Source organism: Myotis daubentonii, chromosome 15, assembly GCF_963259705.1.
Source record: "Myotis daubentonii chromosome 15, mMyoDau2.1, whole genome shotgun sequence".
Taxonomy (NCBI): domain Eukaryota; kingdom Metazoa; phylum Chordata; class Mammalia; order Chiroptera; family Vespertilionidae; genus Myotis; species Myotis daubentonii.
In genome coordinates, this window is record NC_081854.1 from 8,665,835 (window position 1) to 8,677,428 (window position 11,594).

Here is an 11,594-nt window from a genome sequence, read left to right on the forward strand (position 1 = left end):
CTTGGCTATAAGGCCCCGCCCAAGCCCCTCCCTTGGTGGATTGCCAACTATCCAGAGCCAAGCCACGCCCCTCTCAGCCTAGCCACGCCCCTCTCTTTGTGGCTGCCCCTCAAGGCCCTTTAAATCTCCCAGAAAGGGCTTTTCCTACGCAGAGCCAGATCCACTTTTCCAGGATGCAACACCTACTGCCATGTTCAAAGGGAGGCTCTTCCCTGTCGTCCAGAGTCAGGCCTGCTAGTCAGGTTCTCTCCTGCCTGGGCTCTCCCTGACGGGGAGACATTCAGATGTGTAGCTCCCCTTCAGGACCCAGCTGGTGACTTCCTTCAGTGGGAACTGCACCTCCCAGCAAGCCCGGGGACACTTATTGTCCCATCACCCTTCCCTCTGTCCCCCCCACGGACATAACGTTTCCTTGTCTTCAGACCCCTAGCCCTCGCCCAATCCCCGAAATCGAATCTGATGGGCTTTCTCACATTCACAGCACTTCCTTCTCGCTGGGCGCAAGAGAAAAATGAGCACAACCTCTAATTACCTAATTTCCCTGGACCCCACAGACCTGTCCCGGGATGGGCAGAGCTTTGTGGGCAAAGTCAGGTAGGCAGAGCCCTGATCAGTGTGTGAGAAACAGATGGCAGGTGACAGGGCCCCCCGGGGAAGAAGGGGAGAATTGAACTACATTTCCCAACAGGCCATAGGGCACAAGTCCTACCTGCTCTAGGAAGGACCTTTTCCCTAGGGACGGGTGGGCTCTGGAATTCTTCAGGCTGTAGCCCCAGGGTGGTTAGAAATAGAACTGGAGGTTTTGGAGCACAGGCTGGCCTTTAAGACATTTGGCTTTTTGAAAAGCAAGGGGCTGGGACTCCTACGTTCCTGAGTAGGAGTTTCCTCTAATACTAACCAACAGGTATTAGAGGGAAGAGAGTTCCTAAAGGGCTGAGGCAGGAAATGATAAATTATGGATCGCAGGGCTGGGACTGTGGCTACATGGAAATGAGTCTTACGTAGTAGAGGACTGATGGGAAGAATTGATAAGATGGCATGGGAAAGCAGTTAATGTACAGCAGAACGGTAACGATTATTATTTTATCCTGGCTGCGGCCTTCCTGGAGTAGATCTAATGTCTTGGGCACCAAATTCACCATTTTCGACAACGGGGTGAATCCTGAAAAAAAGTATTTCATCCCTGACACTGGCCGGATCAGGGAGGAGCTGGGCGTTGTGTGTTATGTAAGTATCCCAGAGACTCTCTAGTCACTAGAGAGTGAATGGAGCAGATGGTGGGGAGGGAGAGAGAGCCAGGCCAACTGGAGCATGATACCCTAGGACACCAACGTCTTGGGATTCCGAGGGCCCCGGAAAATGTCTGTGATCATTCCAGGAGTTGATGGCCAGAACAAGAGAATCAGCGTCCAGCCACAAAATGTGAGTTGGCTGAGGTTGAGAATCTCTGGGTCGATAGGGGAGGAAGGGCTATGTCACAGGCCCTAGGTCCTAAGGGAGCAGGTCACATGTGCAGCTGGGAGGATCTTGTCAGATTTATGTGTCTCAGGGAGGGGAGGCTAAAAACTCAATTGTGTCCCCGGAGGAAAAAAAAAAAAAAAGCCGTTTGTGGTAGGTTAACCACGCCCCCTGCTTTGCCCTCTAGGAGCGGGACTGCCTTATGAGTCGCATCCAACGGGGGGCCAACCAGGGGCTGGTCCTCCTGCAAAACAAAGCCCCATCGTGGAGCTACGAGACTGGCGCCTACGTGCTGAATTTTCACGGTCGAGTCACTCAGGCCTCGGTCAAGAACTTCCAGATTGTGTATCCGGATGACCGTGAGCTCCTAGGAACCCGGCTGGGGGTGGGGGGGGGGGGGTCGGGGGCGGAGGGAACGGGGATACCAACGGACAAGAACTACTACTCCCATCAACACTTAAGGTTTTCTCTCAGCAAGGCCCACGCCACGCTGTTGCAAAGCCTCTTGGGAACTGTAGTTTTTGCGGCACTCATAGGATTTCCGGGCAAAGTAAGGGCGCCTTACAGCCTCTTAGTTTTCTCAGCTCATAGGGCCCGGGCAGGGTAAGAGTCTGACTAGGTTTCTAACTTGCTCCTCAGCCGACTACTTGGTGCTTCAGTTCGGCCGCGTGGCCCCGGACATGTTCACCATGGACTTCTGCTTCCCTCTTTGCCCACTTCAAGCCTTTGCTATCTGCCTGTCCAGTTTCGATGGGAAACTGGCGTGTGAGTAACCCAATAAAGTATAATCCTCTCCACAGCGCCGGTGCCTGCTCATTTGGAGAACGGCCTCCAGCATGCCTTCTTTTGCACCACCTTACTGACAACCAACACGTATTGGGCGTGTTCTGGGTTCTAGGGAGTGGGCTTGTTGAGCAGCACCTGCTCTGGTGGCACTCAGTGCATCATGGGAGACAGGGTCTTAACAAAAAACCACTCCTCCGCTATGGAGGAGAAAAGCACACGGAGGCGCAAGTCAGCTGGCTCAAAGCAAGGCAACTAAAAGAAGTTTTCATTTTTATTTATTTATTTTTTCTTTTAATATATTTTATTGATTTTTTACAGAGAGGAAGGGAGGGAGAGAGTCAGAAACATGGATGAGAGAGAAACATCCATCAGCCGCCTCCTGCACATCCCCCAGTGGGGATGTGCCCACAACCCAGGCACATGCCCCTGACCGGAATCGAACCTGGGACCCTCCAGTCCGCAGGCTGACGCTCTATCCACTGAGCCAAACCAGTCTCGGCGTAAAAGAAGTTTTCATACTACACCTAGAGAATCACAAGGAACTAGCTGATTCACCAGGGGTCAGGAATGGGAACATGGGATAGTAGGCAGAGCTCATGCAAAGATAGTAAGGTGGAAGGGGGCTAGGTTTTTTGGGAAAATGAAAGGCTAGTGCGGTAGGAGCCTGGGGAACCAATCGAGGACGGGGAGCGGGGGGCTGGACAGGGTGCCCTTGCTGGACAGATCTTACCAGATCAGAAGAAAGTTCTAAGCTGGAGACATAAACTTGGGTGGTAACTGAAGACATGCATGGGTGAGGGAGAATAATTACAATACCCGCTAACACATTTAATTGACAAGCATTTTTTTTAAAATATCTTTGATTTCAGAGAGGAATGGAGAGGGAAACATCAATGATGAGAATCATTGATAGGCTGCCTCCTGCACCGCCCCCCACTGGGGACCAAGCCTGCATCCTGGGCATGTGCCCTGATGGGGAATCGAACAGTGACCTGGTTTACAGGTCAACACTCAACCACTGAGCTGGCTGGGCACCAAGCATTACTTTAAACACAAACTCCTTTGGGGCCTTTGTAATCCCCTAAGGTATATACAGTTGTTTGCCATGTTTTACAGATAAGGAAACTGAGGCCATGGGCACAGGGCTTGGAAATGTTAAATCGGGGCAGTTGAAAAACCTTAAGGAACTCACCATGTGAAGGCCAGTAGGAGGATGTTTGTATATTCCAGGGAGATGCAGAAAACTGGAGCTTAACCCTTGGTTAGAGACCAGTGAGTCTAGCTCCCAGCCCCCTTTGAGGAGATAACTGTCCCAAGTCTAATAAAATTTAGGTGGAAGCCAAAGAAAAACTACAAAACTCACCCACCTTTTGTTCAAAAGAAGCCTCAGGAGAAGAGGCAAATTTGAGGGATGATGGGAAATGTAGTTTATCCTCTATTAAGGCACCGCCTCTTCCCTATTCCCCCCAACTACTTCCAGGACCCAGGAGAGGCAGATACTGTCAGTTCAGATACACAAGGTGACATTGCTCAGTACAAACCAGAAGACTTTATTTCTTAAACCAACTGGTAAAATAATAAATAGTGAATAACACAAAATCCACAGGATCCTAGCCACGCCTCCCACTGAGGTCTAAGGCAGGAGACACGGACACATAAAGAGGGGAGGGAGAGGCCACAGTATGGCTCAAGAGTGTGGCCTGGACACAGGATGTGGGCAAGGTCTGGGTCGTGGCCGGTATGGCAGCCAGAGAAGGGGGAGGGTCCCCGAGGCGTGCCCAGGCCCTGGCCCGAGCAGCAGGGGTGAGGCAGGGGCCCAGTTTCTCCTCAGCCTGGGCAATTCGGCGGGCAAAGCGGCTTCGATCCCGGGCAAACTGCTCCCAGGGGCCCCTTCGGGCAGCCTGGGCTGGTCCAGCCCAGACAATCAGGAAATGGATGGAGACCTTCTCAGAGAAGTGCACCTGGAGACAGACCGGCACAGACATACAGACACAGGATACACACGGCCACAGGGGGGAGAGGGAAGAGAGAACCAGACAAAAATTACACAAAAATGCTTGCTATCTGTCTAGTCACCTGCCTGCCACCAAATTCTCCATCTGACTCACTGAAGACGGAGGTGGTTCTCTGGGGCTGACAAGTACCACAGCTGCCCCCAGGGAGCCCAGCCTCTTGCAAAGGATTGCATGACAATGAGCACAGCCCTCCCAGTGGAGTTCACATGCAACTCTCTGTAACACACAGGGGAGGAGTCCCAGCTCCCTCCTCCCTAACACACAGGAATCCCAGGTGCTCTCCCTCCCGGGGCACGCCCACGCCTCTCAGCTAATCCTGGGCTAACCCCCCTCCCGCCCCCCCCCAACCTGTCTCTAGCCCCCTTTTCTCATACTTTCTAGTAAGCCAAAGCAGCCCTCCTGTTTCTTCTGTCCTAAGCCCTTGTTTTACTGTCCCCAGCTTTAAAAAATAAGGGAATCAGAGCCCTCAGCACCAACCTTTCTGGCCTTTTGGGGAGTCTCGGGGTCCGGATGCTGGGTGGGGGTTCCTGCAGACTTGAGCCGCCTTTGCAGTCGGAGGGGCAGCCGAGGAAGAGGCCAGGGAGGTGGTGGCTTCTCTCCTGGTAGATAGATGGCCACTCGGAAGGGCTCAGCTTCTCCCCGTTCCTCAGCAGCTCCCACTCCCTCTGTCTCCTCTCCAGGTGGGTATGTCCAGTCCCTGAGGAGGGCACTCTGGGCCTGAAGGGAAGAACTTGGGTCCGAGCCAGCTGTCTCTGAATCATCTTTCTCATCCTCATTCTCCTCATTTTCCTCCTCTGTGTCTTCTTCTGGCCGGTACACCCAGGCCCTCAAGAAGGTACTTGTGGGGGGAATCGAAGAGGGACCCTCAGCTTCTCCCTCCTCCTCAGCTGCTCCTGAATCACTGTCCTCATCTTCCTTCTCTGTGTCCTCTCCTGGTCGGTACACCCAGGCCCTCAAGAAGGTACTTGTGGGGGGGATGGAAGAGGGACCCTCAGCTTCTCCCTCCTCCTCAGATACTCCTGAGTCACTGTCCTCATCTTCCTCCTCTGTATCCTCTCCTGGTCGGTACACCCAGGCCCTCAAGAAGGTACTTGTGGGGGGGATGGAAGAGGGACCCTCAGCTTCTCCCTCCTCCTCAGCTGCTCCTGAATCACTGTCCTCATCTTCCTCCTCTGTGTCCTCTCCTGGTCGGTACACCCAGGCCCTCAAGAAGGTACTTGTGGGGGGGATGGAAGAGGGACCCTCAGCTTCTCCCTCCTCCTCAGCTGCTCCTGAATCACTGTCCTCATCTTCCTCCTCTGTGTCCTCTCCTGGTCGGTACACCCAGGCCCTCAAGAAGGTACTTGTGGGGGGGATGGAAGAGGGACCCTCAGCTTCTCCCTCCTCCTCAGATGCTCCTGAATCACTGTCCTCATCTTCCTCCTCTGTGTCCTCTCCTGGTCGGTACACCCAGGCCCTCAAGAAGGTACTTGTGGGGGGGATGGAAGAGGGACCCTCAGCTTCTCCCTCCTCCTCAGATGCTCCTGAATCACAGTCCTCATCTTCCTCTGCTGTGTCCTCTCCTGGCCAACACACCCAGGCCTTCATGAAAGCACTTGTGGTGGAGATGGCTGACAGACCCTCAGCTTCCCCTGAAGCATTGTCCTCCTCCTCCTCCTCTTCATCTTCCTCTGTGATCTTATTGGGTTGATGCTGCCAGGTCCTGAGCAGGGGCCCATGGCTTAGAACTGAGGAGTGTGGCTCTGGGTCGGCTTCTTTCTCAGCCTTTCCATCCTTTTCCTCAGATTCCTCCCCTGAATTACAGTCCCAGGCGCTGGGGCGGGAGCCTGCAGATGAAGAGGTAATGGAGGTCTTCCGGGTGTCTTCATTCTCTGTTCTTTCTTCCTCCTTAGCTCCAGCCTCTTCTTCCCCTGCAGCACACACCCAAGCACTGGGCTTGGATCCTGGGGATGAGGGGGGAGTAGATGTTGTGGGAACTTTGTTTACAGCTTCTCCCTCCTCCTCCTCCTCCTCCATCCCTGCACAGTGCTCCCAGTGTGATGGAGGGAAAGAGAAGAATGTCATCACTTTATCTTCAGCAACTCCTCCTTCCTCAGCTTCCTCTTCCGCAGGAGGGCCTTGCAGGGTTCTCAGAAGGCTGACGGACGTGGGAGCAGGCTGGCCACCGATATAGTCACTTCCTTGCTCTTTAGGGATGCTGGTTGCTTCTTCCCCACCATGTTCTTCATCATCATCTGAAAGTCCCCAGGCTTCAGGAAGAGAACTGTGGGCCTCTCGGTCAGGGCAGGACGACCCGCCATCCTCCACAGCTGTTCCACTGTCTCCAGGCTCCCGCGGAGGGTGCCCACCCCATGGGGCATAGCGGGTGGCCAAAGCAGCCTTAGTCACTTCCTCCAGGCAAGCTTCTCCCTGATCTGCACTCGTTACTGCGTCCTCCAGCCAGGGCTTTAGAGGTCCTGGGCCCCTCAGCCGGCTCCAGGCCCTGCTGAGAAGGCCCATCAGCGGGGACAGGAGGAAGAAGGAGTGGGCATCCCTCCAGGGGAGGGGCTGGGGCACTTGGCCTGGAGCCATCTGTCTGGGCTGGGGAAAAGGGAGGAAGAAGCCATTTAGGAAACAGCATCAGGGGATGATGACCTTGAGTCAGCAACGGAAACACTAACACAAATAGCAACGTGAGTCCCTGCCAACATTCCTTTCCGATTACCAGCCACTCCCATCTCTGTCCGTCGGTTCCTGCCTCTCTATCCTTTCAATACCCAGGAGTCGGGGTCCCCATCCCCTCCTTCCTTAGACCCAAAAGCCAAAGCCCCCATTTTCCCTCAGACCCACAAGTCCCAGGCCCAAGTAGGGAGAACACAGGTCCTCTGTTAGTTCCCCTTCGGGATAAAGTCCTGGTCTTTGGTTCTGACAAGCCAGGCCCAACACCCGCCTCCCTTGGAGACTCAAAAATTTCGACCCCGGACCTCCTCACCCCCCTCTTGTAATACTCTCAACAATAAAGATAAACATTTAAAAAATAACAAAACAAGGCCACCAGAGGCACAGAGGCACACAGACAGAGGGAAGATGGCCATGTGACAACGGAGGCAGCGCCAGGAGCCAAGGAATTCCAAGAACTGACAACAAACACCAGAAAATAAGCAGCAAGGAAGAATTCTGTTTTAGGGCCTTCAGAGGGAGCGTGGCCCTGCTGCCATCTTTTTTTTTTTTTTTTTTTTTCCCTGCTGCCATCTTTACTGCAGACTTCTAGCCTCCAGAACTGAGGGCGAATAAATTTGTTTTAAGCAAAAAAATAAAATAAAAAAATAAAACATTCCGGCCTCCTCAGCCCCCTGGTTCCTCACTGGGGACCGAGTCTGGCCCCTAGACCTTCCTCCGTCGGGCTCAGCACTCCACGCTCCCAACCCCTCTACTCACGTCGGAGCCCTGGGGCCCGGCCCCGCCCCGCCGCCCCCACCGGACGCAGGAATTCCGGTTCCCAGGCCTCTTCCTCAGGACCCAGGAGTCCCGGGCCCCAACATTCCTGTCTCACTACCCAGAAGTCCAAGCTCCCTCCTCCTCCACGACCGAAAGTCTGAGCCCTCGCCCCCCGCCCGCGGAGACCCGTGCGTTCCCGTCCCTCGTCCCTCACTCACCGGGTGCGGGCTGCGCGTCACCTCGGGGGCAAAAGCGCCGGCTTGGGCTGCCAGGAGCATTCGCGGGTCCGGACGGCTCGGGAGGCCGGCGCTTTCATCTCGCCCTGCGGCGGCGGGCTGGGCGCTCAAACTGTCTCCGGTCGCTGCAAGCGCGGTCGCGACACACGGGCGCGGGGTCTCGCGGAGCGGCGGGGTCTGGCGGAGCGGCGCAGGAAATCCACAACTGAGCTGGGAACGGAGCCAATGAGCGTGCGCCACCGCCCGCGAGGCTTCTTTATAGTCTTACACCACCGGACGTGCTGACGTCTCGAAAAGGGGCGGAGCTTCGAAACGAAAACGCAGAGAAACGGGAAGGGAAATAACGCTGGAACTCTCGCGGGGATTCCGGGCTTTGTGTCGTCACCGCGGCGTTTTAAGCGTGACCCCGCCCCGACACAAGCCAGCTGTCAATCAAATGCGTCATGGGCTCTCGCCGTGAGGGAGCTCTCTGACCCCGATTGAACCCGCAGGCCCCAGTCTAGAGCCTCCCACCGTCGCATCCGGTATGGGAGAGTGTTCTTGTTTTGGTTTTTTTTGTTTGTAATATATTTTTTATTGATTTCAGAGAGGAAAGGAGGGGCGGGGGAGAGAGAGAGATAGAAACATCAATGATGAGAGAGAATCATTGATTGGCTGCCTCCTGCATGCCCCCCGCTGGGGATCAGCCCGCAACCCAGGCATGTGCCCTTGACTGGAATTGAACCTGGGTCCCTTCAGTCCGTAGGCCAACGCTTTAGCCACTGCGCCAAACCAGCTAGGGCTAGGGCAGTATTCTTGTTTTTAATTTCACAGATGAAGAAACTGAGTCTTGGGAATGGAGTGGGCCTGCCCAAGGTGGCCGCAGCAGAGTGTAGATTCGCAGCAAATGAAAACTAGAATGCAAACATCCTGAAGGTAGAAGATCCTTTATTTTGCTCACTGCTTTCTTCCCAGTGCCTGGCACATAGTAGGTACTCAACCAATATTGACTTAGTGGACACCCCTTCCCGGTTTCATGCACAAGGCTCCATGCCTGGATTTCACCCGCTTCAAAAATCATCCAAGAGCTCTGATTACACAAACTGAAATTCTGGTTGGGTGGCATCACATGAACCTGATGGGAGCGGGGGTCTTCTGCCAAAAGTTCCAGGCCTAGGGCCTGCCAGTGGTCGGCAAACTTGCGGCTCGGCAAACCGCAGCTCAGGAGCCACATGCAGCTCGCGAGCCACGGTTTGCCGACCACCGGCCTAGCCCAATCCACCTGGGAGGTAAGCCAGGACAAGCAGAATAGGGAAACCGAGGCACTCAAATAGCAGCCACCTAGTAAATCCTATCTTCCCTAAACCAAGGACACTTCAAAGAATAAGTGGGGCCCTAACCGGTTTGGCTCAGCGGATAGAGCGCCGGCCTACAGACTGAAGGGTCCCAGGTTCGACTCTTGTCAAGGGCATGGACCTTGGTTGCAGGCACATCCCCAGTAGGGGGTGTGCAGGAGGCAGCTGATCGATGTTTCTAACTCTCTATCCCTTTCCCTTCCTTTCTGTAAAAAATCAATAAAATATGTTAAAAGAAAAAGAGTAGGTGGGACAGGCAGAAATCCAATCAGTGCCATTTGCCAACCACACCCAAAGACAGATCAGATTAAGATAATAAACCTGCTGTACCAACAGCAGCATAAAGCTGATGATTATTCTATTGGAATCCTCCCCTAAGTCCACCTCTAAACACCCAGCCTTTAAAACCCCTTGAAACAAAGGTTCCGATACTGCCAGAGCCAACCCGTGGCTGAAATGCCGGCTTGGAGAGAGGCACGTGTTTCCGACCGACCTGTTCTCATCGGCACCGCTTATGCACCCGGCAGCTCATGCAGTCTGTGGTATAAGCATTTCATTGGCTCATCTGCTCCAGTTAGAATTGTTAACCCCACCCGCAAACTGCGTTTCCCCCGTTTTCTCTTTCATAATTCATAGCAAAACTTATATCAAAGGTCAAGTACTGTTTCCTGAGTGAAGGGGAATTACCACAGCAGCACGGTGAAGGTGCTAGAGAGCTTACATGTATCCTGTGTGGACTTTCCAGTCTGAACAGCAACACGAGGTGTCTTCTGGTTAAGAGTTTAGTATTGTTGCCGGGAGCAGTCAACTGAGTAAACATGACGGAGGTTCCACAGAAGGGTCACCCCTAGACTTAGGGGCCACATTGTGTTTTGTGGGATAAAATGTTGATGGAAACAAAGACGCCTCCCGACAGATGTTGGGGTGATGTCACATGGGAGCAACTAGTACTGTTGGGGGCAGCGGGAAGGACACAGGTGTTAGACCTCTGGGGTCAGGCCATACTTGGGTTCAGCGACCTTGGTTCTTGGGTTCTGGCTACGAAAGAATTCAGAGCCAAGACTCCAACTATAAGAGAATATTTATTTATAAAATCATGGAGGTGGCCCTAGGCGGATTGGCTCAGTGGGTAGAGTGTCGGCCTGCGAACTGAAAGGTCCCAGGTTTGATTCAGGTCAAGGGCACATGCCTGGGTTGTGAGCTCGATCCCCAGTGGGGGGCATGCAGGAGGCAGCTGACCCACCATGATTCTCTCTCATCATGGATGTTTCTCTCTCTCTCTCTCCTTCTTCCTTCCTCTCTGAAATCAATACAAATATACTTTTTAAAAATCATGAAGGTGGAAGAAGTACTTCGTAGAAGAAATAGGCTTAGGAGACAAGTTGTAGAGGGTCCTTGGAGCTTAGAAGTGAGGAAGATTAAGTTGACACCCTGGGTATCGGGGTGGGGGAGGCAAAGGAGTGCTCCTGGGAAGGAGAGCCCTCGGGGTCCTCTGTCCTAAGGGTTTTAAGGGTGGAGATTTTAGGGGAGGTACCAGGGGCAAACACACACACACACACACACACACACACACAGGTCCTAGCAAGTGCTCTCCCTCCCAGGAGCACCCCCTCGCCTTCCCCTCCCACCCCTTCTCCCCCCACAGGCCTGCATCCTCTAAACTCTAAGGGACCCCATGAGGCTTGCAACCAGAGCAGCAATGGGCAGTGGCAGCTCATCCCGGGCCCACCCCCTGACCCTGTCCCCCAAATCCCCCTTTCTCTGACTTCTTAGTGAGCCAGAGCAGCCCAGCCCAGCTCATTTCTCCAGCCCTCCCATGTTTCACTGTCCCAGCTTCAACAAAAAGCATCTAAAATTCACCTGGCTTCCTGTTGTGAATTTTTTCCTGTAGGAAGTCAAAAACCCACACACTACTGCCGGTCCTAGGCAGACCCTCACAGGGCCAGGTCCCCTTCCTGGTAACACCTCCCCCCCTACTTGGTCCATCATTTTCCTCCTCAAAATATGCCCAGGAACCGTGTTTCCCTCCTGAGGGGGGTCAGTCTTAGCCTGGAGCAGAATTCTCACCTGGATCTGAGGTGGATCTCTGACCTGCTACGGCCAGAATCAACTTGACCCTGCTAGAGCCGGAATCCAGGACTTCAAGGCCATTCCCTCCTCCCAGGAGGACGGGGACCCACCCTCAGAGCCACACTTCCTGACCCCGGCTCCACTCACAACTCAGGAGTCCTGAGTCCTAGCTCACACCTTCCCAGATACCCAGGGCTCTGAAACACCACCCCTCCCAAGAGCCAAGCCATCTCCATTCTGGGTACCCCGTATCTCAGGCCCCTGACCCCAACCAGCCC

General features: G+C 54.0%; 2 protein-coding genes across 4 annotated transcripts in view; one reads left to right on the forward strand and one right to left on the reverse strand.

Moving 5' to 3' along the window:
- The window catches only part of TULP2 (TUB like protein 2), an 8,044-nt gene extending 5,789 nt beyond the window's left edge, over positions 1–2,255 (forward strand). Inside the window, exons 8-12 of the mRNA XM_059667370.1 lie at positions 473–594; positions 1,113–1,227; positions 1,324–1,422; positions 1,646–1,817; positions 2,098–2,255. Of these exons, the coding sequence (XP_059523353.1) occupies positions 473–594; positions 1,113–1,227; positions 1,324–1,422; positions 1,646–1,817; positions 2,098–2,231 (642 nt within the window). The 3' untranslated portion in view covers positions 2,232–2,255. The remainder of the gene's footprint in view (positions 1–472; positions 595–1,112; positions 1,228–1,323; positions 1,423–1,645; positions 1,818–2,097) is intronic.
- Positions 2,256–3,765: 1,510 nt separating this feature from the next.
- On the reverse strand, positions 3,766–8,167 carry PPP1R15A (protein phosphatase 1 regulatory subunit 15A). Of its 3 annotated transcripts, XM_059665929.1 has the most exons (4): positions 7,895–8,167; positions 5,221–6,839; positions 4,737–5,094; positions 3,766–4,205 (listed from the first exon to the last, which is right to left on the reverse strand). In XM_059665929.1, the coding sequence occupies exons 1-4, from the start codon at positions 7,952–7,954 to the stop codon at positions 3,855–3,857; spliced, it is 2,388 nt and encodes a 795-aa protein (XP_059521912.1). In that variant the 5' UTR covers positions 7,955–8,167; the 3' UTR covers positions 3,766–3,854. The 3 variants fall into 3 exon arrangements, with proteins under 3 accessions (XP_059521912.1, XP_059521911.1, XP_059521909.1); XM_059665928.1 differs by having other exon boundaries at positions 4,737–6,839; positions 7,916–8,166; XM_059665926.1 differs by having other exon boundaries at positions 4,737–6,839; positions 7,895–8,166.
- Between the last annotated feature and the right edge of the window lie 3,427 nt (positions 8,168–11,594).

Bases quoted from the DNA above. Each gene is read 5' to 3' on its own strand.
- PPP1R15A (XM_059665926.1), bottom strand. From the start codon at position 7,954: ATGCTCCTGGCAGCCCAAGCCGGCGCTTTTGCCCCCGAGGTGACGCGC. The intron at 6,840-7,894 runs GTGAGTGAGGGA...CCTTTTCCCCAG, and splicing joins TGACGCGCAGCCCGCACCCG to CCCAGACAGATGGCTCCAGG. The intron at 4,206-4,736 runs GTTGGTGCTGAG...GTCTGTCTCCAG, and splicing joins CTCCCCAAAAGGCCAGAAAG to GTGCACTTCTCTGAGAAGGT.